Source organism: Hemicordylus capensis, chromosome 13, assembly GCF_027244095.1.
Source record: "Hemicordylus capensis ecotype Gifberg chromosome 13, rHemCap1.1.pri, whole genome shotgun sequence".
Taxonomy (NCBI): domain Eukaryota; kingdom Metazoa; phylum Chordata; class Lepidosauria; order Squamata; family Cordylidae; genus Hemicordylus; species Hemicordylus capensis.
The window spans coordinates 23,389,081-23,414,911 of NC_069669.1; the positions used below are offsets into that span (position 1 = coordinate 23,389,081).

General features: G+C 53.7%; 1 protein-coding gene across 1 annotated transcript in view; it reads right to left on the reverse strand.

Annotated features, from left to right (window-relative positions):
- The window catches only part of XYLT1 (xylosyltransferase 1), a 141,217-nt gene that overhangs the window by 84,772 nt on the left and 30,614 nt on the right, over positions 1-25,831 (reverse strand). Inside the window, exon 2 of the mRNA XM_053276103.1 lies at positions 15,664-15,702. Within this exon, the coding sequence (XP_053132078.1) occupies positions 15,664-15,702 (39 nt within the window). The remainder of the gene's footprint in view (positions 1-15,663; positions 15,703-25,831) is intronic.

Here is a 25,831-nt window from a genome sequence, read left to right on the forward strand (position 1 = left end):
TTGCAGAGGGGCTCCAGCCCCACCTTCGCCAGAGGTCCCGGCCGGGGGGGGGGGTTCCTCTGCGGCTGGTTTCCGCAAGACAGAGCCCGGCTTGTGGCCGGCAGGAAGCGTCATCTCTGAAACATCCGCTCAGCCTCACCTGGCTGCCAACCACATCTGCACAAACCAGGCATTATGGAAAAGAAAAGTCGAGGCCGGCCGGCCGGGTGGGTGGGATGCCTGACTCCCCTCGCTTCAGTGAAAGGGGGATTTATGGAAATGAACACAGCAAAATGAAGCTCTTCTCTCCAAATGCCTTGTGGCTGGAATTGCAGGTAAATGATGAAGGTTTTATTTATTTTACATTTCTATCCAAGGATCCCAGAGCGGAGTACAGAGTCATATTTATGCCCCCAGCCACCCTGTGAGGCAGGTTAGGCCCAAAGATAGGTGACTCGGGGCCCAGAGTCACCCACAGAGTTTCATGACTGAACAGGGATTTGAACTCGCGTCCAACACTCCAACCACTACACCTGCGCATGTGAACTGCCTGGGCAAAGAGGGACCCTTCCCAGCGGTGGCTCTCTTCCACTTAGCAAGGGGAGAGCAACCCTCCGTCTCCATCCCCCGGGGGCTGATGCTGGTGCAGGGGCGGAGCCACCATTGGGCCAACGGGGTCAAAGCACCCGGGCTGGGCCCAATCAGGGGCTGTGCCTCACGGCCCCTGCGTCTGACATCAGATGCGGGGGGGGGGGGGCCTGGTTTGGCTCCCGAGCGGAGGGGCCGGCAGAGAAGGCAGGGAAGAGGCGCTCCCGGCAAATGCAGCGCCAGCCCTCCTTGAGCTCCTGAAGGGGCCTCCCAGACGGAGCCTCCAGGCTATGAAAGAGCCTCCAGGCTCCGTCCGGGAGCCAGACCGTGCCCCCCGCATCTGACATCAGACGCCGGGCCACACACACGGCCCCTTCCCAGCAGGGAAGAGAGTTGGGCTTGTGGTAGCCGGCATGACTAGCTAAGCAGGGTCCACCCTGGCTGCACTTGAATGGGAGACCAGAAGTGTGAGCAGCACTGTGAGATCTTCCCCTCGGGGGATGGAGCCGCTCTGGGGAAAGCACCCGAGGTTCCCAGCTCCCTCCCTGGCGGCAGCATCTCCAACGAGATCGGGCTGGGAGAGACTCCTGCCTGCAACCTGGGAGAAGCCGGCCGCTGCCAGTCTGGGTAGGCATTCCTGAGGTCTCGGGGGACCAAGGCTCAGACTCTGGCAGCTTCCTCGGGTCGTCCTCCCAAAGGGCCCTGGGATGCACTCCAGGCACTTCTATGGCCCTTCTATGGCTTCTCATTCCCTGTCAAGTTATAAAGTGGTTAAATTGAAACCACCTTTTAATGTTTTGAAGGGGGGGAAATATCTATTTCACTCCTAACCAGTTTCCAGAAAAAGTCACACTGCAACTCGAACAAACTAAAACTTCCCCCGACGTATGTGAATTTATTATCTGACAGAGTCACGGTTCTCTGGAATCCCCTGTCGAATACTGGAAGGAAATTACAACCACAAGACTAGCCACGTGATTGCACTGCAGAAAAAGGAGTCAGGAAGGTGGGAAGGTGGGGGGGGGGGAGTCCGCGCACAGAGAGGAAGAAGTATTTTGTTTGCCGACTCAATCTCTGGTAGCTATGGAAAGTTTCTTCTGCCAATTATTATGGCTTCTTACCTGTCCCCTGACATGTGATTAGGCAGCAAGAATTACCGTTCACATTAAAACCAACTTTTGAGGTTAGTTTATTAACAGAATTCTTCTGCACCTCCTCTCAAGGCGAAGGAAACTTTCTGCTGGAAGGCAACTAAGCCAAGGCGAGCAGCACTAATTAAAGTGTCTGGGTGGAAAATGAGGTGTTTGAAATAAACATTAAAAACCCACGATATGAAAAGAACTGGCGGTTCTCCCTCTTTTCAAAAATGAAGAAAGAAAAGAACCACCAGCCCACCAGTTTCTCTTCATAGCGTGGGTTTTTAATGTTTATTTTAAACGCCTCAGTTTCTACCCAGACACTTTAATTTGTGCTGCTCACCTTTTCTATCGCTCCATAAAGTTATTTCACCGGCACAGAATCATACAATGGTAGCGCTGAAAGGGAGCGTGGAGGTCTTCCAGCCCAACCCTGCTCAGGGCAGGGAACTGCAACAACATCAGCACCTCGACGGGTGGCCAGTCTGCCTGTCTCTGAGAACCTCCAGTGAGGGAGAACCTGCCACTGCATGAGGCAGGCTGTTCCACTGTCCAACAGTTAAGAAATTCCTCTAATTGGCTAGGTTTCCATGTAATTTCCACCTCCTGGTTTCAGTCCTTCGCCCAGGAGCAAGAAACCAATATGACAAATGTTGACATACTGCTTTTCAACAGAAGTCCCAAAGTGGTTCACAAGGAAGCAAGCAAGCAAGCTGCCTGTCTCCAAAGGAGTCACAAAGTAAAAAAGAAACACAAGCGAGACACCAGCAACAGCCACTGGAGGGATGCTGTGCTGGGGACGGAGAGGGCCGGTTGCTCTCTCCCTGCGTAAAAAAAGAGGGGAATCACTTCAAGCCTGCTCTGTCTCGGATGTGGCAGCCCTTCTGCTTCAGCTATCTGGAGGCAGCCACCAGATCTCGCCCCCAGCCCACCCCAGGCTTCTCCAGGCTGCCCAGCACGGGGGGTCCGCAGCCCCCTCAGCCTACATGAGAAGAGGTCAGTTTTTACAGGGCTCCTGCAAACTGAAAAGCAAGCAGCCAATCAAATTCTCAAGGGTTGGGAAAACCCAAAGTGGGGGCTCTCCCAGCCTCAGGGATTCCCCCATCACTCCTTCAGATTTAGGAGACTCTTCCTTTAGCCACTTCTGAGAGGCACAACGACATACGCTACGGAAAGGCCGCGGCTGCTCCCTCGCCCCAATAGACAAGGACAAGGCGGGAGGCCCCACAGCCGGCTCGGGACGGTCTCGGACTCATTTAATCGGCGCTTCCGTGACTACGAATGGCCAAGAAATCCCAGCAACCCGTTTGGTGACGGGTGGCATTTTGAGACAGATAATCCCAAAGGATTTCGTCTAATCTGGGGAGAGTCTTGATATTTTGTGTGCTGCGGGGAATAGATCTTTCAAGGTTAAGCCTGTTAGTGCATATTCAAAACACAGCTTCTGTTTGGTGCCATATGCTGCAACCACGTGCGGCACTTTTTTCCAAGGGGAGGCCACCTTGGCAAAACCATCCGGGGAGAGCCCTTCCCTTCCCTCCCCAGCGCGGTGCTGAGCTGCACACCGCCCGGTGGCTTTTCTCCCTGCTGGCAGGACCTCGGAAAGCGGCGGAGTCTCCTCTTGGGGGCTCCTGGGAAGAAGAAGAAGGGCTCCCCTCGCCGGCACTACTCCCCGCAGGTCTGCCAAGATGGTGGGGGGGCCCAAGAGGGGGCCGCTTCCCTTCAAGGAGCCCCCCTGCCCCATCCCGCCCCCAGTGCTGGGCAAAACTCAGCCCGGGCGGGTGGGAACAGCTGCCCCAGGGATCGTGCAGAGCGCGATCAGGCCTCACTGGGAGGGAGGAACCCAGGCCCAGCTAAAAAGGAAACCATGGGAGGTCCTGGCCACAGGCCAGACGGGCACACCAGGGGCTGCTTCTCACCCGCCCCGCGATGCTGGCCATCAGGTGCATGCCGCCCGCGGTGCATGCGCTCCTCCTGCTGGCCATCAGGACCCAGCAATGTCCAGCAAGCACCGTCTCCCCCCCGCCACGATCTGACCAGGACCGACAACCTCTGATCAGATCCAAGCTTCCCGGTCCTGGTTCCGTTGGGGGGGGGGAGTGTGGTGCCAACCTGGCCCTCCGGGACATTGCACTGGGGCCGGGCCAGGCCGTGAGAGGGGAGACCTGCCTGGAGTTCTCCCTTTACACGGCCAAAGCGGTTCTAAGCCGCCCCCCTGAGCACACAAGCCTGGCGGAAAGGGGCTGGGGGGAGCACAACCCCTCCACAACCGGCAGTGGGACTGACGCCACAACGCCTACACAGCACGCAAAGGCAGGGCCAGAGTCCGAGCCCCGGCCGGCAGCCCCGAGCCAGAGCGAAGCAGGGCCTGGACCCCAACGGGTGCAAAGGTCCTGCGGAAAGCAGGGCAGCTGGGACGCAGAGGCCTCCGAGGCCCTGTGGGCACAAAGGCACAGGCAGCGCCCAAAGGGGCCTGTGATGCCAGGGGGTGTCTGCACCCGGGTCGAGCAAGAAGCAGCTGCAGGCTGGCTGAAAATGCACTCCGGAAGCTGCCTTTCACCGAGCCAGACCCTGGGTCCATCTGGCGCAGTGTCCTTGGCACTGACCGGCAGCAGCTTCTCCCGGCAGGAGTCTCTCCCAGCCCTCCCTGGAGATGCTGCCAGGGACAGAACCTGGGAGGACCTTTGGCATGCAGGTGCTCTCCCACTGAGCCATGGCCCCATCCCCATTTTGACTTGAACATATCTCTCGAAAAGTTTGTGTTTGTGCAAAATAAAGCCATGCTTCCTGGTCGCCTACAGATACCAAATTCTGCATGCAAAATCTTGGCACTGAAATCTTGTCACGGAAATTGTCACCTCATGGCGCAGCTGGGAGATGACTTGACTAGCAAGCCAGAGGTTGCCGGTTCGAATCCCTGCTGGTGCGTTCCCCAGACGATGGGAAGCGCTGATATCGGGCCGCAGCGGTCTAGGAAGGTGCTGAAAGGCATCCTCATCTCCCACTGTGCGGGAGGAGATGGCCATGGGCAGCCCCTCCTGGATGCTTCTACCCAAGGCAACCCCAGGGCGAGTCTGTGGGCGCCAGGAGTCGACACCAACTGGACGGCACACTTCACTTGACTGCCTTTCACCTCAGAATATGCTTGGGGGCACATTTAAATAATGTATGGAGGGTTTTGAAGCAGGAATTCTCAATAAACATAAGTGTTATTGTTCTCAACCGAACATTCAATAACCAGATCAATAATTCCAAAACATCATAATGCCCAAGATAAGCAGAAGATCTTTCTCCGTTTCAGATTCACTATGATTCGAATTTAGCATATGCCTCCAGAAAACGAATGTTTGAAGTTGAAACGTGACAAGTTTCAAAGGGCTCTTTTGGTTACCTTTTGCAAGCCCCTGAATTTTAAAAATGCCATGGCCTGGTATTTCGTTTCCTGAGCCTTCTCTGCCCGGCCAACGACGGGTCTCGGCGGCTGGTGCTTGAGACGGGGAGAGCAGCAAGAGCCAGGCCTGTGGCCAGCCGAGTGAACATGCCAAGCAGAGGCTCTGCCCCTGAACTACGGCCTCACCCCCTAAAGGGAAAATCTTGCAGCCCTTGCATGTCGTCCCCCTTCCAAATGCAAACCTGGGCAGACCCTGCTTAGCCAAGGGGACCGTTCATGCTTGCTACCACAAGACCAGCTCTTCTCCCCATCAGATACAGCAAAGCTGGGGGCAAGAGGGAGGTTTTGGACCCCTGTACTGGGAATGACACCAGCCCCAGGAGGCCTCAGCCTCGAGGACAGCACCGAACTCCTCAGCCACAGCCAGTGCCAGAGTGCTGACCACTGACTGTCTAGAACTGTTACTCAAGTTACCGTACTTTGCCTATAACCTCGGAGCAGCCCAAGAAGGTGGTAACCAAAACGTCTTGCCCATGACCGGTGGTCAGCACCACTTAAGTATATGAGAAAACAGGGAATGCCTCTACCAGGACAATGCCTTTTAAAGCACATTCAGTAGGACCCGTCTAGCCTATTGCAGGCATCCTCTAAAAAGAAAACACCCTTTAAAGAAAAGAGTTAACACCACATGGAGATAGCAAGTTGCATTTTAAGAGAGCCTCTTCCCTCCGGAATATCAGGAAAATGAGGAAGACCTCTTCCACAACGAGGTTTGCTGCCACTGCGTGGACCAGGCCAACAGTGACTGTCAGAATGAAACAAAACATCCCTCGTTGGTGCTGTGACCTCGCTTCCCCACAGTCACCAAGGGATGGACGTGCCGCACGCACGAGCATGTCCAGGGACCCCACTCCAAGGAAACTAGAGCTATGCACAAGGCGCTGTCACACTTGCTGTCCGGTGGATAACAGGGCAGTCGTCTCCTTGGCTTTGGATTTGCAATTTGTGGCGTGCACTTTTCTGTTTATGAATTGGCGAGAGCCCCTCTAAGAGAAACGGGAGAGACGACCAAGTTGTTGGTTTTGTGCATTTCTGTTTGCAGTCTCATCAGCACGATCCAGATGCCCGCACTAGGAAAGCAGAGCTCGATCTTTAATTATCCCTGCTCGGCCCACGTTAGGAATTCCCAGTAGTGCCGTCTGGGAAAAGATGCCAAAACCCCGCATTGTTCTTTAATTAGCTGTTGTAATTGTTTCAGTCTAATCTCCATGATTAGCAGCAGCATTAAATACAGCAGGGAGAAGAGACCTGCCCTCTTTGGGCTGCCTGCCCGGGGAAAGAGGCACTCGGGGAAAGGGACAGGCGATGCCGTCCGTCGGATGCCAACCAGCCTCGCCTGGAGAGGGATAAAGGCCAGCGACCTTGGTCTGCAGCAGGGGATCCACGGCCCTGCTTTCGCGAGAGCGCCTCGCCCTCGGAGGACGCCTGCCCGGGGCCGGAGGAGGACCCACCACACTGGCCAAAGGGAGGCTCGCTGGGGCACAGGAAGCCGCCTTCTCCCGAGCCAGACCACTGGTCCGCCCAGCTCCCTACTGTCTACCCACAGAAGTGATCAAGCCTGGCGGGGCGTGTGGAGCAGTCAATTTCCAGCGCCTGGGTTTTTACATTAAAATGTAGGGTTAAGCACAGGAGAGCCACGGCCAGTCATCTGTGCATCTCACTCCTTCCCTGGGAAGGGCGCTCCCTCTGGAGAGTCCATCCCGGCATCCCTCAGAAGAGCCTTTCTGGGCAGCGGCTGGAGTGGAGGGAGGGGATCAAGCCGCCGCTGGCAAGAAGCAGCAGAGTGGAGGGGCAGGAGAGACAAGGGGGAAGGGGGGGGCGCCAGTGGTGGGGCCAGCAAGGCAGGCGGGCGGGGGGGGCGCATTGGGCCTCCCGTGCCCAGCTGTATTGAGCTGCCGCTGCCACCGATCAGTGGGAGAAGCCAAGAGATCTCCAGGGCTCCTGCTGCAGGATATGCCAACCTGGGGGCCAGCAAGAGGGGCCCACTGGGCCTGATCCAGCCCTCAGGCCTGGATGACACCTACACAGAGCCTGGCAGGAGCTCTCCAAGGTTCCCAGCAGGGATCCCTCCCAGCCCTGCTTGGGAGATGCCACCAGGGAGTGGGCCTGCGACCTCCTGCCTGCAAAATGGAGGCTCTACCACTGAGCTGCAGCCCAACCCCATGCTCTACTCATGAGGAAGATACCCGCGCATTTGAAGTGGAAGATCCGGACCAGGGCCCACTCATCCATCACTCCAGCTCTTACCCAGCCCCACAAGACCCCCCTCGCCAAACAAACCTTCTTGCTTCTGCCCTAAAATTAAGCCCGTTCTTGGTTTGGCCAAGTTACCCGAGAGAATTACTCAGCTGTGAGAGCCCTCTGCATGGGCTCAGAGGTGCTGTTACCAAACCACAGTGGGGGCAAGGCATCAGCCCCACCTCACGCGCCTTAAGCTGAACGGTGGGTCTTTGGTGGGGCGGCAGCAGCAGTTATCAGTTTCGTTAAGAAGCCCATCAATCGAGGGGGGAGACTGGTGGGTTTAGACAGATGTGGATGATTCCTCAAGAGTGATCACTCTTCCAGCTACAATGTGCAGAGCTGCCTCCTTGGCTAAACTTCCAATTCTGCCCTTCCCAGGGAAGCCTCTTACTTGGCATGCATGGGACGGGTTATTAATCTGCGGTGTTACCTTCTTTCTGGCCAGTGACCATAATATATAAAAGAGGAGGATGGACCATGAGCCTGACTCCAGCTTCCCAGACCCCAAGACGTGAGATGGTCAAGTCTCACCTAAACTCAAGTTTCCAAGCAGGTCCTTCCCTTTGGACGGCGTCATCCACGGCTGCACAACTGAAATGCCCGGTGGGCCAGACCCATTCTGCACTTGGCATGTCGGGGCCAAGGACCATTTCTAGCACATGACTGCATCGAAATCAAGCATATGAGTAGTTACTTGTGGATCTGTTCTAACAGCTAACTGGCCCTCTCCACCCCCAGCACAGCACCCCTCCCGCGGCTGTGGCTGGTGTCGCTCTTGTGTTTCTTTTCAGATCGGGAGCCCTTTGGGGACAGGGAGCCATCTGGTTTTCTCTCTGTGTAAACCGCCCTGAGCCATTTTTGGAAGGGTGGTGTAGAAAGCAAATAAATAAATCAAAATATCCCCCCATTCTAGGGACCCATAGTTTTAACCAAGGATATACCTGCCCTGCTCAATCAGTGGGGCCCCTGGAGTGCCTGCCAGCCCCAAACAAAGGCCAAGTCCTCTCCTCTCCCTCAGTCACTGTTGCTTTCAGGCTACAATCCTAGGCATGCCTACATGGGAGCAAGCCTCACTGGGCACACCACAGAACATCTTTCTGGGCAAGCAGGAGCAGGATGGTGCTGTAAGGCAATTTCCAGCTCCTGTGTTGCTGCAGGATATCTAGGGGCCGGATCCGGCCCCTGGGTCTTATGTTGTGCAGGTCTGGTGTAATCTCACCCAACTCCACAAATTTAGTGGAAAGATGTGATCATCCCCTCCGGGGTGAGAAGCAGTCACTGGAAAATGCGGATTTTCCACTTTGTTTTACAGAATTGTTTGAACCTAGAGTTAATGTCGGTCACCAGCATTAGTGCAATTGTGTGAAGCCACACCAAGATTACCAATGTCGGTTTGCATCCCGAGATGCATCTAAGATTCCCACCACGGCATGAGTTCACACAATCATATCAGTTACTGCCTTTAAACCTAGATTTGTACGAGTGTGTTAACCAGGTCTCTATTGTAAGGTGAAGCTGGCAGGAGCCACTTCTGTTGGAAATCCGTTCTGCAGCCTCAAACAAGGGATTCTCAAACGAAACCCACCTGCTTTTTAAAAGATCCACTTACACAGTTCAGAGGAAACTCAGCATTGCCAGCCGATGTACTGCAGAAGGCTGAGGGAAGAGCTCATCCGTATGCAGCAGGAGAGGACCAAGAGCTTCACCCCTGCAAGGGAAGAGTCTCCAGAGCAGAGCGGAGCTTGCGAGGCTGCCAGGGGCAATTCACTCACAGGCTCAGAGACAGGAGTGGGCAGAGGAACCCTCTGAAAAATGCTCCAGGATTTCTCTTTGGGAGAAGCCCCACATTTATTCTTTTCATTTCAGTTCCTCCTGGGGGGAAAGCCTGAATTTCCTCTGAATCCTTCCTTTTCCCCACATTTCACCTTGTAGACGTTTTTGTGCCAACCCCAGTCTGAGGACCCTTGATGCGGTCAAGTCTAAGCAGGCCTCTTCCTGTGGGGTGCAAATTGCTCCTGAAGGAAAGGCGGGTCCTGAGTGAAACGAACAGGAATGATGCGAAGTCAACACGCACCAAGAATGCCAGACGCAGAGGGTGGCCTCACACACAACGTGGAGAACCGGCTTGCGTGTGGCCGTCGGAGCCCGGACCAAGGCGGGAGCCTGCAGTTCACTCGGGGCCTCAAACTGAGATGAGTAGCCAAGTCCTGAAGCTGGCTCGCCGGGCCAAGCGCCTGCAAGCCCAGTCGGGACCCTCCAAGCTCTCCCGGAGCCGCGGCTTGTCCTGGGTGAGCCCCGCCCTCTTTGCCACCAGAACCAATGGCTGTGAGGCAGCTGGCGTAAGGAAGGCGTGCCGGTCCAAGGGCAACCCAAGGCAGGCTGGGAGAGCGGCCGGGGTGGGGGTGGGGCCCCTCTAGCTCCAGGCAGACGGAGACAGGCCACGGTCTGCAGGGCCAGCTTCATGCTCCCGTAATATCCGGGGCTGGGAGAACCTCCGGCTCTGCATTCGGTGATGCTGCCCAGGGTGGTTCAGCCACGTCACAACAACCAATCCCGGTCAGGAAGTAGAGGTTCACATGCACAGTGTGCGGGGTGGGGCTGGGAGATGCGCAAAACCCGGGCACCACTGCACATGTCAACCCATCCACATGGTGCAAATAGTGTGACCTCCTCCTCCTCCTCTTCCATGTCCACTGAGCTGCCACAGCCACGGGCTTCGCCCAACGCCCAGCATAAGGAGGTCCTTCTTGGGTGGCATTGGGGTATGTGTGCTCGTGCCTCTTTAAAAGATGCAGAAGAAAGCTGCAGGGGAGGAGAACTGGTCTTGGGGCAGCAAGCAAGAATGGTCTCCTTCACTAAGCAGAGTCCACCTTGGCTTGCTTTGGGATGGGTGACTATATGGGAACACGCTAAGATTTCCTCCTTAGGGGATGAGGACTCAGCTCAGTGGAAGAGCATCTCCTTTGCACGCGGAAGGTCCCCGGTTCACTCTCTGGCAGCAGCAACATCTCCAGGTACGTCTGGGAGAGACTTCTGCCTGCAACCTTGGAGAGGACGTTGCCTGTCAGTGTAGACAACGCTGAGTTAGATGGACGGGGTAGAAGGCTGCTTCCTGTGTTCCTAACAGAAGCAACTTGCCAAAGGTCACATTAAGAGTCAACGCTCAAACCAAAATTTAAGCTGCATCTGGACTTGCGAGTCGAAATAAGGTGATAATGTTCACAGTTTAATATCATGCTGACAGTTTTAAAAGGTCAAGCTGTGAAGAATGCTGTATGAGCTCAAACTCTTTGATTGGGATAAATGAATTTCAGAAAACGATGGCAGTCGTCATTTTGATGCCAAAAATAAAAGGTGGCGACCTCCATTTATTCCAGCTCTCAAATGACACATTTCTGGGTTTCAAAGTCAAGAGAAAAAAGGCAGCTCCGAAAGGTTACCATGAAGCTGATCTGGCGCTTACTGATAACATTTAATTGATTTGTTGCTGTTTTATTGTCGAGGTTTAGGATTTCGCTTTTAGGAAGTTTCCGGGATCGCCAACTTTGCAAGTCAACACGGTTCAGTGGCCGCCCCATTGAACTCTGGGCAAAACACACTCACGGGGTGTGCATGATTTATATACCACTTCATATACCACTTATTTATGTACTGCTTTTCAACAAAATTTCTCAAAGCAGCTTCCCCAGAACAGTAAACAAAGATACTGCACACACAACACGCCCAAGCCAGGGAAAACAGCAGCCACCCAAGAACTATCTGGGTGCAGAAGCAAGAACAGCAGCCGCCGGAGTCTATGACTCCCGGCCAGTTCTGGGACAGCGCTCTTCCCCAGGGGAGGAGAGCTGGTCCTGGGGCAGCGAGCAGGAACCGTGCCCTTTGCTCAGCAGGGTCTGCCTTGTGTGCGCCTGTGGAAGGGGCAGGGCCTCTGCTTGGCCTGCAGAAGGGCCCCGGCCCCCTCCCGGGCGACAGCAGCGGCATCCCCAGGCAGGGCTGGGAACGGAGACTCCTGCCGGCAACCTGGGAGAGCCGCTGCCAGCCAGTGCGGACAATCCAGAGCCAGACAGACCAAGGGTCTGACTCGGCCGAAGGCAGCTTCCCGTGGTCCTCAAGAGGACCTCAAAACAGGGGCACATCTGCTGCTGCCGCTAACCTCCAGGCTCGGCTTCCGCAATGCACTCTCTGCCCTTGGACGCAGTCCAGAAACTGCAGCTGGCACAGAATATGGCAGCCAGGTTGGTCTCTGGGTCATCTTGGAGCGACGACAGCACTGACAGAGCGGCATTGGCTGCCGATAGGTTTCCGGGCAAAATACAGAGTGCTGGTTGCAACCTATAAAGCCCCAAACGGCTTGGGCCCTGGCTCTTCAGGAGAACGTCTTCTTCATTATGAGCCCCACCGCCCACTGAGGTCGTCTGAAGGGGTCTCGCTGTATTTGCCACCGGCTGGTCTGGTGGCTACTCGGCCGCTGGGCCTCCTTGGCTGCTGCCCCGAGACCGTGGAATGTGCTCCCGACTGAAACACGACCCTCCCCATCTCTGACAATTTGTAAGAAGCATTTGAAGACCCACTTCTTCACCCAAGCTTGTTCAGCTTTTTAAATGTTTAGGTTTTAATCTGTTTTGACTTTTAAATCATCTCAATTGTTTTTAAGTTTTTGTGTATGTTTTTAACTTGTTTTATGTTATTGTTAACCACCCAGAGACAAACGTTTGGGGCAGTGTATAAATCTGATAAATAAAGACATAGATGAAAGGGGAGCGGCAACTTCCCCATGGCAAGACCCAGTTCTAGTGCTGTGAGAGAGGGAGGAAAAGGTCTCTCGGTCCTCCCTCTCCACTCCATGCATCGCTGTATACACCTCCGCCATGTCTCCCCTTAGTCGCCTCTTTTCCAAGGTCAAGAGCCCCAGAGGCCGTCGCCTGGCCTCCCAAGGAAGGTGCTCAAAACCCCTGCTCCTCTGGGCTGCCCTCTTCTGCACCTTCTGCAGTTCTACAAGGTCCTTCTTAAGTTACAGTGACCAGAAGGGCATGCAGTCCTCCGAATGTGGCCCCACCACAGATTTGTATAAGGGCATGATAATAGTAGCAGTTTTATTTTCAGTCCCCTTCCTAAGGATCCCTAGCATGAAATTTCCACTTTTCACAGCGGCTGCTGCTGCTGCTGCACACTGAGCCGACACTTTCAAGGAGCCGTCCACCACAACCCCAAGATCCCTCTCCTGGTCAGTTACTGACAGCTCAGACCCCATCAGTTCCGTTCAAGGTTTATTACAGTCTATGACCAGCACAACAAGGAAATAGAAAAGAACATACAACACAGTTTAAGAGAAAAACATAATACCACTTATATCACAATACCCCCTAGGGCATATTACTGAAGCCACAAAAAGCCTCCCAGATCCCATCAGCATATATGTGAAGTTGGGGTTTTTTGCCCCAATATGGATCACTTTACACTTGTCTACATTGAATCACATGTACCATTTTGTTGCCCACTCCCTCAGTTTGGACAGATCCTTTCGGAGCTCCTCACAATCTGTTCTGGATTTCATGACCCTAAATAGTTCAGTGCCATCTGTGAATATGGCCACTTCACTGCTTACCCCAACTTCTCGATCATTTATGAACAAGTTAAAGAGCACCGGTCCCAGCACAGATCCCCGGGGGACCCCACTTCTTACTTCCTTCCACATTGTGAAAACTGTGCATTGATTCCTACCCTGGGTTTCCTGTCCTTCAGCCAGTTAGCGATCCACACACGAACTTGTCCCTTTATCCCACGACTGCTCAATTTACTCAAGAGCCTTTGGTGGGGAACTCTGTCAAAAGCTTTTTGGAAGACCAAGTATATTATGTCAGCCGCCGTGCCAGCTTCATCCTGAACTCGGCGATTCCTCTTCTCTTTCTTGGTAAGCATTCCAACTGAGCTTCTATTACTGTGGTCTTGAATAAGTTCCATACTTTTTGGAATGGTTTGACCCTCCTGACTTTCCCTTTCAGCTTCCTTTTCACCAGTCCCCTCATTTTAGAGAAGCTTCCTCTTTGGAACTCCAACACATCTATGCTGGACTTCCTTAGCAATGCTCCACTCACAGACAGGCTGAACTGGATCCCACGATGGTGACTACGCCCCAGCGGTGCGACAACTCTGGGCAGGCAGCAGGGAACCTCAGGAGCCGAGAGTTAGGGCCTATTCAGTCCTCCAGCTGGTGATGAGGTGGGGCCAGAGGAGGAAAGGGGCAGAGGCAATTCCTGGGCAAGCCAGAGGAAGATGAGGACGAGGACGACGACAGGGACTCTGGCCCGTCTTCCAAGGAAAACTCAGCGGTGCCCTTGCTGAGGCCATCCGGGGGGAAGACCCACAGTGGCAAGTAGCTGTCAGGTCAGCAGTCGAGGCAGTGCCAAGTGCCATATACTAAAAAAGTAATACACTCTGGAAATCAGAGCGTGTGAACATTTCCTTGTACTGCACTTTCAACCATGGCTTTGATTGTGGTCTTGTATGTGCCTTAATTTTTTTTGCTGTTATTCCAAAAAATGGAAGACAAACGGTTTAAAAATAAAACCACCAAGGGCCACTTCAAAACAGGATGCTTGCCCGTACACTGGAGTGGAGCTGTTTTAATCAGTACCCAGTCCAGCATCTGCTGGACAGCCATGAGAATCAGCGGGATTTCCCCCCAGCCAGTCCTCCTGACTTCCAGGCTTTGAAGGCTTCTGAACACGAAAAACAGAGCTTCCAAAACATAAGATGCCTTGAACAAATCTCTCCTGCTGCCTTCCGCTATCACATGGCCCTTTCATAGCATGCAAAAGACGACCGGCTGAGTTTGGTCTCCCCAGTGGGCCTGCCTTGATCTCAGCTCTTGCGTTTGAACTGCCTCCGCTTGGTCTCTGCACCACCAGAGATAAAGACTCTGCACATGAAAAGCTGTCCCCAGCCCCAGCAATACACCTCAGAGAGAGAGAGCGAGAGAGAGAGCGCACGAATGAATATGGCAAAATCTACATGCAGCCAGCCTGATTCGGAAACTCTCTCAAGCACAACAATTTGACATCAATACAGAGCGGTCCATTTAATCTCTGCCTTAATTTTTTAAGAGCAGCAATTCTCACCCCCACCCCAAAGCACAGTTTCTTTGGCCTGTTGGAAATAGTCACATCGTCCTGAAACCACCAGGACTTCCAAGCACTTGCCTGGGCAGTCACGTAGCCCCATGGAATTAATATGCACAACGAAAGAAGGCTGAACTACATTCAGGAAGGCAAACTGGCAGAGCCCTTTTCACAACTGCCGCACATTGAGTCGACACTTCCAAGGAGCTGTCCACCCCGACCCCAGGATCCCTCTCCTGGTCAGTCACCGACAGCTCAGATCCCATCAGCATATACTTGAAGTTGGGGTTTTTCGTCCCAATGTGCATCACTTGACACTTGCTAACATTGAACAGCATTTGCCATTTTGTCGCCCACTCCCCCAGTTTGGAGAGATCCTTTGGTAGCTCCTCACAATCCATTTTGGATTTCACTACCTGGAAGAGTTTGGTACCATCTGCATATCTGGCCACATCGCTGCTTACCCCTGCTTCTAAATCATTTATGAATAAATAAAAAGCACCAGTCCCAGTACAGATCCCTGGGGGACCCCACTTCTTACTTCCCTCCATTCTGAAAACTCTCCATTGATACCTACCCTCTGTTTCCTGTCTTTCAACCAGTTAGCAATCCACACATGGACTTGTCCCCTTATCCCATGACTGCTAAGTTTCCTGAGGAGTCTTTGATGAGGAACTATGTCAAAAGCTTTTTGGAAGTCCAGGAAGACTATGTCAACTGGATCACCCTTATCCACACACTCGTTGACCCCCTCCAAGAACTCCACAAGCTTTGTTGGGCAAGATTTCCCTTTGCAGAAGCCATGCTGGGTCTCTCCTTCTGCGTGCCAAGCACAGCCCGTGCCCCCTGCCCTTGGGGGGCTTTCAGGAGCAGCTGCACAATGGCCTTCCTCCCAACATGCCGCCTGTCTAGGAAGCAGAGCACGGGGGGTGGGGGCCGCAGAAAGTGGGGGCCTGGGTGGCTACTTCGCCTTCAGGGGGGCAGCAACATCTTCAAAACGGAGCAAAGGACACACTCCAAATCCACACAGTCAAGGTGTGAATGAAGCCAGGCCAAAAGGCACTTCCAAGGGAAGGACTCACCAGAACACCCTGCAAGCTGAGATGACACTTACACACTTTTTAAAAAGGAAAAAGACAAACACACTCACCTGGGTTTCCAGGGCTTTGTAAGGACTGAGAGGCTGGTCCTGCAAGGAGAACAGAGAGGAAGGCGGATTACTTCCCAGAGGCCAGGTGGCGAAGGGAGGCTTTCGCCCAGTGACACAGTTGCAAATGCAGAAGCACAGGCACACCCCATGACAGCCACCCCCACCCCCACAGCCGTAGCCCCCCCATCTTAGACAGAGGCAATAATGTGTGGGGTTCTGTAACAAGAAGTCAGAGAGTTTCCTAATCCCACAGAGCTTGCACCGCACATGAGCAGAGTCTGGATTGCCAGCCGCCAAGAACAGAAGAACAGCCCTGCTGGATCAGGCCCTGCAAGGAGGCCCCTCTAGTCCAGCCTCCTGTTTCGCCCAGTGGCCCACCAGATGCCGCTGGGAGCCTACAGGCAGGAGTTGAGGGCATGCGGCCTCTCTCCTGCCATTACTCCCCTGCAACTGGCAAGGAGAGGCCTTGCAAAAGACGGAAGGGGGACAACCTCCACTGCAGGCCGACAGCCAACTGGGTGAGAATAGCAAGAGCAGCAGATTGTCTCCACTTAGGAGGCCAAGGGCTCTGCATCCCGCCCGAGGCCCTGGGGGAGTACCAGGATGGCATCCCTGCCTGTCCCTGCAGCACGACACCCCGGCATACACATCAGCCAGGCGGAAGCATGGAAGCTGTCAAAGCAGGAGCCAACTTGCCAGGAGAGTGGATCAGTCAGATCTCACCCTAGAACCAGCCCATATGCATGAGCAAGAGCTCTCTAGAGCTGCCAACCCCCCAGGACTGGGCTGGACAGCAAGGCTGGCCATTCGAATAGTCGGAGACTGTGAACAATACTGAAGACACACCCCTCCAGGGAAAGCCTCAGAGCTGGATGACTGCACTGCCCGCCCCCGCAGCATGCCTGCCCTCCGTGCGCGCACACACAGACGGGCAGGGACCCCAGCACAGTGGCAGAGCGAGAGAAGATGACCTCCTCTAACAGAATGGTTATTACGGAAATACAAAGTCACCTCAGAAAGAGAGAACCACACAAAACGCACAGCGCTACCTCAAACAGATGGGGAAGGACACACTTGTTTGCTGGGTCCGTCCCCCCAAGTGAGCTCAAGATGTTGCCAACTTATACATGGACCAAAATGCAGAAGTTGAAAGCAGAAGGATGGAAGGTTCCTAATCCATGGGTTCCATTTCAGAAACAAAAGCCAGGGAATTTGGAACTCAAAAGTGAAGACGGTTTCAGAAGCATCCCTATCTCCAGTGTCATCTTTAAAGAGAAAATCCCTCTGAAGCACCTGTCCTTGGTGCTCTATGATATTACTGGAGTCTCACTTTCTGCAGCACCCTATTTAATTGGAAAGCTTAACGAAGCAAAACCTGGATCAATGATGCTCCCTCCTTCATCCATCACATCTGTCGAACTGAGAGGACTGTAGTTTGCCGAAGAGGAGGAACATTCTTGTCTGCCACGTTGGAGACCCCTGAGAAAGAGAGTCTTTGAAGTCCCAGCTAGTTCAAGGACCTGAAATTCCATTCCTGTAGAGCCTCAGGCCAAACATGTCCGTATTCAACATGTTTATGCTCTGCCCTGCCAGGGCAATACTGCTTGGGCCAGCTCACAAAAGGAGTAAGACAATATAAAATTAAACAACACTAATGTTAAAAACAAAAACGCATACTAATTAAATTTTAAAATCCGCCAGGTATGAGCTACAGATACAAAACTAAAGCGCTTCTCTAAAAGGGCAGGCCTTCAGCAGGCCTCTACAAACCCACTTGCCAGCTCGCCAGTGGCGAGCACCCCCAGCCCTCCAGCCAGAGGCCTCCTTCTCCCCGCTGCCATTTCTGAGAAGGGGAGCAGCAGCAGGACTCCTTCCTGGACAGTCGGAGGGGGTTCCCCCCCTGCCCCTCTCCACATCACAGGGCAACGGACAGCAGGAGCACTTCGCTCCCCAGCCCTCTGCCCGTGCGTGCCAGAAAAGGACCGGAGGGAAGAGGCGGGCTTGGCGGCAACCACAGATAATGGCTGGCTACTGAGCTAAGCCGACCTTTGTGTGACTGGGGCCTTCAGCTGTTTTCAGAAGACCCTTAAGGGAGGCAGCACCGCAGAGCCCTTCTGGGTCAGCCTTCCAAAGTCAAGATTCCCCACCATTGACTGGGTCTCCATTAGTGGAGGGGCCATGAGTACAGCAACAGGCTGGTGTCTCATCAGGACTTCATTTACTGAGCCCAGGGTTGGCTTTTCTGCTCCTCTGCTCCTCATCCCCATTTCCTCTTCTTGGCACATGAGCCAGCTAAGATGGCCGGTCCCATCTGGAGGTGGACGGATGCTCGTCGTGATTTCTGGCAAGGGCTGCACCTCTAGAAGCAGCCACCTCATGGCGCAGTAGGGAAATGCCTTGCCTAGCTAGTGAGCAAGAGGTTGCTGGTTCGAATCCCCGCGGGCCTGTTTCCCAGGACATGGGAAGCACATCATCTCACACTGCGCAGGAAGCGATGGCCAGGGTCAACCCCTCCTGTATTCTACCAAAGGAAAACCACAGGACTCTGTGGGCACCAGGAGGAGTCGGCACCGACTCAAGGGCACAACTTCCCTCTACACCTCTAGAGATGGGAGAGAGGTGAGAGCACTGCCAGACCTCCAGCTTGATCTCATTCAGCCTGAGTGGGATTTAAAACTAACTGAGCAGACATCCAGAAACTTGTGAGTGTGCACGCCTCGGAGGAGACACGGGTGATGACACAGAGAGAGCTGTCGGCACCACAAGGACACCCTCCTCTTCCATCTCCAGGCAGCAGGCATTGCCAAACGCCACCATGAGCATCCCTGGAGCCAAGATGGCGCCCCTGGCCAAAGTTGGTCGGCCAGGCTCATGGACTCTCTGGGGTTGTGGGCACGTAGCTAGGTGGCCAGATTTGGCTTTTTTAAAGCCAAATTTTGGGCTACAGCCCATTTGACTCACAAGTATACCCCTTAGGTTCTGGCCACCCTGGGTCACTACGCAGCCTCTTTGGGTGCGACTCGGAATTCACTGAATAACCTCCCAAGCTATTCAACTGTCTCCTGGTATTTGAACGGGTGTGTGTGTGTGTTAAGCTCATGGCTTAATATTGATTTGAAAAACTGTTGCTGAGTTTATGGATTGATATTTGCACTGTATTGATTTTCTTGTGGTTTTTAGATTGAGCATTTTTATTCTGTGCATTGCCTTCGGCAATCTTTATTGGAAAAGGAGCCAATAAGAGCCATTTATAAAAACAAACACACCCACCCAACTGAAGACGGATTTATTCACAGGCCCTGATGACATAGAAGGCCGGCAAGACGAAACACACCCTGGATGCCAGAGAGATGAAAAATAAACCCTACACGCTTTTCTGGAATCAGATTCACCCAAAGGAGAAATAAGTAGATGATTCACTGTACCAGATCCTGCCATTACATTGTTATGATAAAGTTGTCAGAAGCTAATCACTTGTTAATTTGATCCTGAGCTGGATGCCAAGAAAGGGTTGCACAAGAAGCCTGACAATGTGGCACCCCTTCCGACGAAATCAAATGCTGAACCTGCTAATCAGAACTGCTGTGACTAGTCAACCTTTTGACAGGAGATTGCTGTGCACAAAAGGCTCTGGAATTAATACCGAGTGTAGGGACCTTTAAAGCCCTAAATACTTTGGGACCAGGCTGTGGGAAGCAGCCCAATTCGAATCAGAGAGTTAGCAACATAGGAAGCTGCCATATACCGAGTCAGACCCTTGGTCTCTCTAGCTCAGTACTGTCTTCACAGACTGGCAGCGGCTTCTCCAAGGTTGCAGGCAGGAGTCTCTCCCAGCCCTCTCTTGGAGATGCTGCCAGGGTGGGAACTTGGAACCTTCTGCTCAGAGTGGCTCCATCCCCTGCGAGGAGTAGCTTGCAGTGCTCACACATCAAGTCTCCCATTCAAATGCAACCAGGGTGGACCCTGCTTCGCTCAGGGGACCAGTCATGCTTGCTGCTCCAGACCAGCTCTCCTCTGCAGAGCCGGGATGGACCCTGCTGTGTCCCTGCTAGATGAACGTCCAGCTGCTGGCTGGAAACCGCCAGCCACGCCAAGCCCACCACCGCACGAGGAGGCAGAGCGATTCACTGCCCAACAGCCCCCCCCACCTGCAAAATTCTTCCCAGCAGCTTGTCTCAATCTGCCTCCTTGCAATTTCAACATTGGTTCTTGTCCTGCCCTCAGGAGCAACAGAGAACGCATTGTTGGGAATATTTACTGAATGTAATAAAGTATCAAAACCGAAAGTGCTTGTGAATTACAGGTGAAACTCGGAAAATTAGAATATCGTGCAAAAGTCCATTAATTTCAGTAATGCAAATTAAAAGGTGAAACTGATATATGAGACAGACGCATTACATGCAAAGCGAGAGAAGTCAAGCCTTAATTTGTTATAATTGTGATGATCATGGCGTACAGCTCATGAAAACCCCAAATCCACAACCCCAGAAAATTAGAATATTACATGAAACCAAGAAGACAAGGATTGAAGAATAGAACAATATCGGACCTCTGAAAAGTATAAGCATGCATATGTATTCAGTACTTGGTCTGGGCCCCTTTTGCAGCAATTACTGCCTCCATGCGGCGTGGCATGGATGCTATCAGCCTGTGGCACTGCGGAGGTGTTATGGAAGACCAGGATGCTTCAATAGCGGCCTTCAGCTCTTCTGCATTGTTTGGTCTCATGTCTCTCATCCTTCTCTTGGCAATGCCCCATAGATTCTCTATGGGGTTCAGGTCAGGCGAGTTTGCTGGCCAATCAAGCACAGTAATCCCATGGTCATGGAACCAGGTTTTGGTACTTTTGGCAGTGTGGGCAGGTGCCAAGTCCTGCTGGAAAATGAAGTCAGCATCCCCATACAGCTCGTCTGCGGAAGGAAGCATGAAGTGCTCCAAAATCTCCTGATAGACGGCTGCGTTGACCCTGGACTTAATGAAGCACAGTGGACCAACACCAGCAGATGACATGGCTCCCCAAATCAACACAGACTGTGGAAACTTCACACTGGACTTCAAGCATCTTGCATTGTGTGCCTCTCCATTCTTCCTCCAGACTCTGGGTCCTTGGTTTCCAAATGAGATGCAAAAGTTGCTCTCATCAGAAAAGAGGACTTTGGACCACTGAACAACAGACCAGTTCTTTTTTTCTTGAGCCCAGGTAAGACGCTTCTGACGTTGTTTGTTGTTCAGGAGCGGCTTGACAAGAGGAATATGACATTTGAAGCCCATGTCCAGGATCCGTCTGTGTGTGGTGGCTCTTGATGCACTAACTCCAGCCTCAGTCCACTCCTTGTGAAAGTCCCCAACACTTTTGAATGGCCTTTTCCTGACAATCCTCTCCAGGCTGCGGTCATCCCTGCTGCTTGTGCACCTTTTTCTTCCACACTTTCCCCTTCCACATAACTTTCTATTGATGTGCTTTGATACAGCACTTTGGGAACATCCAACTTCTTTTGCAACGACCTTTTGAGGCTTTCCCTCCTTATGGAGGGTGTCAATGATGGTTTTCTGCACAACTGTCAAGTCAGCAGTCTTTCCCATGATTGTGATTCCTAATGAACCAGACTGAGAGACCATTTAAAGCAGGCCTGCTCAACTTAGGCCCCCCAGCTGTTTTTGGACTACAACTCCCATAATTCTCAGCCACAGCAGCCAATAGCCAGGAATTATGGGAATTGTAGGCCAACATCTGCAGGAGGGCTGAAGTTGAGCAGGCATGATTTAAAGGCTCAGGAACCCTTTGCAGGTGTTATGGATTGATTAGCTGATTGGAGTGGGAGTCGGACACCTGGAGCCTAGACTGTTGAACCTTTTCACAATATTCTAATTTTCTGGGATTGTGGATTTGGGGTTCTGGCCGCCCCCCAGGTCCCCTCCCTGGCAACCAAACAGAAGTAAAACCAGTTCTGTTTCTTGGGGGTGCTACCAAGGTAGAGCCACAGAATTGTAGAGTGGGCAGGGACCGTGGAGGTCATCTCGGCCCACCTCCAGCGAAGGAGAGGAGGAAGTAGCAAGGAGGAATTGTGCCCTTTTGCTACGCAGGGCCTGCCCTGGTTTGCATCGGGATGGGCGATGACCCATGAGCACTGTCTGCTGCGAGATCTTCCCCTGGGGGGGCTATCACTCAGGGGAAGAGGCTCTGATTCTATGATAGCAAATGAGATTTTCAATGAGACACCATGAATCCACTCTAATATGCTATCATAGAATCCACACTCAATGCCTCAGAAACAAGAGAACCCTGTACCCCATGGGTTAGAAACCCATGGGGGTGGTTGGCACCCTATGTGCACTACACCACCACTCGCTCTGGGCCACCACAGCACCCCCCAAGTGCACTTATGGGGCTGCTGAAAGCTCCATTATAACTTATTATGAAGAAAAACCTTAAAGACGCAGAAACTTCAACAATTCACCAAAAATCAGCCCTCTGCCCAAATCCTTTGAAAAAATTCAGGTAGCTTCCCTGCCCCTAACTGGCACTAACACCAACCCCACACCGCTCTAGGCCACCCCTTTGCCCCTGACGTGAAGTGATACATTTGCTGACACCTCCATGCTTCTTTATGGAGAAAAACCTTAAAGATGCGTAAACTTCAAAAATCACTTAAAAATCACCCCTTTGCCCAATTCCTTTCAAATAATTCAGGTAGCTTCCTTGCCCACCCTAGGAACTACCAGCCACCACACTGCACTCTACGACACCCCTTTTCCCCCAACGTGAAGCTATACATTTGCTGCAATCCTCATTATTCTCTATGAGGAATTCAAAAATAATTTAACAATTCACCAATAATCAGAGGAGTGTCCAATTGCCTTGGGATCTATGAGAAAAATAATTAAAAATATTTCAAATATTCATAAATAATCATAGGGGTGTCTGATTGCTTCAGGGTTTGCATGGTTGTTGGCACCCCTGGGTGCTCCACAATAAGGAATAATGGTATGGTTCAAATCCCATTATATCCTATGAGGAAAATAGAAAAATAATTTTCAAAAATTCATAAAAAAAATTGTACGAGTGTCTGATTGCTTTGGGGTTTGGGTGACAGGTACCCCTGGGTGCCAGCTACCATCCTAGCTACTTTTCGAGATCCGGACTGGTTCGGTTCGGATCCGAACCTAACCAGGGGGTGGTTCGGACAAAACCGAACCACCCCCTCCTGGTTCGGACCTGGTTCAGATCCGAACCGAACTGGGCGAACCGGTTTTGTGCACATCCCTACTTGGATGCCTTTTAAAAAGGCATAGACAGATTCATGGAGGACACAGGTCTCTCCACAGCCTGGATGTCTATAGGCCAGCTCAGCCTCAGAGGCAGGACGGCTCCGAAACCCAGTGGCAGGGCAGCCACAGCAGGAGAGGTTGCCTGCCTTCCTCTCTGGGCTGTGGGCTGCCCAGGGGCCTCTGTGGGAAACAGGGTGGTGGGTGAGATGGGCCTTGGGGCTGTTCTTCAGCACACCAGAACCAAATTCGGACCGGGGAGAGGTGGTGTGGGCATGGGTGGGGTTTGATTTGCTCCGTGATTTGCTCCGCTCACGGGCAAATCACACCCAGAAATGCAGAGAAGGAGAACCCCACCCCCACCCCAGCCATTTCTGTCCAGCATCAGACCACTGGCCCATATTGTATTGCCTACACTGACTGGGAGCAGCAGCAATCGAAGGCAGGAGTCTCTCCCAGGAGATGCTAGAGATGCTGCCAAGGATTGAAGCAGAGACCTAATTATGCATGCAAACCCGCCGATGAGCTTCCACTGAGCTACTGCCCCATCTGGGGAATAGCTCACAGTGTCCACAAGTCACCTCCCATCCAAATGCAAACCAGGGCCAGCCCTGCTTAGCAAAGGGGACAGTTCATGCCTGCTACCGCCAGGCCAGCTGTCCTCCCACGGAAGAACAAAAATGCTGCGCTGGTCTGTGACTTCCCCTCTCGCCCCTTTTTCTCCAGAAAAGAGAACCACTCCAAGAAGTGCCCTTTCAGTTCCAGTTCCCCCAGCGCGGTGACTCACAGAAGGGCGGCTGCTTTCCCATCTGCAGCCAAGTCACTGCTGGACGGGGCTTTGCAGCACAGTGCAAACAGTTCAGACTCGCAGGGGAAGGTCCGGGAGGAGACAGAGGGCGGCTGAGGTGGACGGAACAAACACACGGCAAAGAAAACGACAAACGCCCCCTCCAAAGAGACCCCCACCGACCCAGCTGACCCCCTGGAACTGGAGCAAGTCCGGCAACCCGAGCGAAGGCGCTGGAGTCCTTGTGTGGACTCCGCAGCTCCAGAGCAAACGGTCTTGAATATAAACTGCTGCAGGCCACTAGGAAAACTAGGGAGGGTTATGGGGGGGGGGTTTATTTTAAAAGGCAGAATTATACCACCACCCGAGAAACAACAGCGGGATGGTCATCTTCCAGGGGTCCTGGGGCAAGAGTCCTGTGCTGGAAACCAAGGGACGAGGCCCCAGTTCAGCGGCCGAGCATCCACTCTGTATGCAGACAGGAGGTCCAGGTTCAAGCCCTGGCAGCTGCAGAATCCTCCCCTCTGGCTGGCAGCGGCTCTTTCCCAGCTGGGAGAGACCCCCTGCCAGCCTGACCCCCAGGAGAGCCGCTGCCAGTCAGAGCGGATGGTCCTGAGCTAGAGGGACCAAGGGTCTGACCCGGGTCCTTATGGGAAGGGACCGGATGGGAGCTTTGCTGGGAGTCCACTTTCAACTCATGGAAGAAAGAGAAGGAGGGAACCGACTCCTGCGCCTCGGTCCCAGAGATTTCCAGCGGGGTGGAAAGTGGCCTGCCCACAGGGGGACCACACACAGGCGGCAAGCCTCTGCGCAAGCCAGAGCGGAGGAGCAGCCCCCAGCAAGCCTCCGGGTCCCACGGGAAGAGCCCCTCCGCCCAGCCCCCCCCCCCCGGCTCCGGGCCTCTCGCCTCCTGCATTCTCCTGCTCAGGGGTGTCTGCCTGCCACCTGCTGCATTTGCCCTCGCTGGGCTGGTTCGGACATCCTCTCCCAAAACCGCCGCCCAGCCCTGGCTCTGCGTGACGTTCCGCTGCTTCAGCACCAGCAGGGGGGACCCCCCAAGCAAGGGGTCGCAAGGGGTCGTGGGTGCTGCTCCCACCCACCAGACTGGAACCTCACAGCACCGTGTTGCCTCTTGCGGCCTGAAGGGGCTGTTCCAAAGGCCTCCCTCCACTCGCCTCTCTGCCCCACAACCAGCAGCAGCAGCAGGAGGGGGCGGTGGCAAGGACCCCTCCGGCCAGACCAAGCCCTCGGCTTCCGTGCGCGAGGGGGGCGTGCAGGCCCCCCCCCCCCCGGAGCCTGCAGCCAGCCTGGCCCTGACCTCTCTGCCACCAGCCCAGCCTTGGACAGGAAGACGAAGCGAGCCTGGAGAGCAGGCGAGGCGAGGCCTGGCTCAGAGGCACCGAGCACCTTCTGGAGCCATTGAGTGGCGAGCCATTGAGCAAGCGTCGTGAACGAGGGAGACAAACTGACAAATCCCCACGCCCCTCCTCCTCCCCCCCCACTTTGCTCCCCCTGCCCCCCAGGCTGTTCTAGAGCCCACCCCGAGGAGGATTCCGCTTCGGACTGAGATGAGCAGCCAACCCAGGCGGGGCCACACGCCCCAACAGACCAATCTTGGGACATTCTCATCAAACATAAAACCGAGTTCCGGGAGCCACTTCAAATCTTGGCTCCAAGTTTATTTTTGGGTGGGAAGCTGGTTAGAATAAACCCAGATGAGTGGGTTTGGATTTTATGACCGGTCTGGAGTGGTTTCTACCCTAAGTAGGAAGTCAAATCCTTTCGGCCCTCCTGGGGGCCAAGAGGTCACTGGGGAGCTGAGCGGCCACTGGACCGACCCCCTCTGGCTTGTGGCTCGCCCAAGAGCAATCTGACTGCCGCAGTTGCCTCTCGGGTGAGACGCAATGCCGTGCTCTCTGAGACCACAAGCTCTCCCTGCGCCGGACCCCTTCCCGTCCGAGGAGGCTACACTTCCAGGACTGGATACGTTCCCAACATCACAGAGCAAGGCAGCACACACGGCACAGGTCCGGTGGCAGCCAGCATGACTGGTCCCCTTAGCTAAGCAGGGTCTGCCCTGGTTGCAGATGAATGGGAGACTTGATGAGTGAGCAG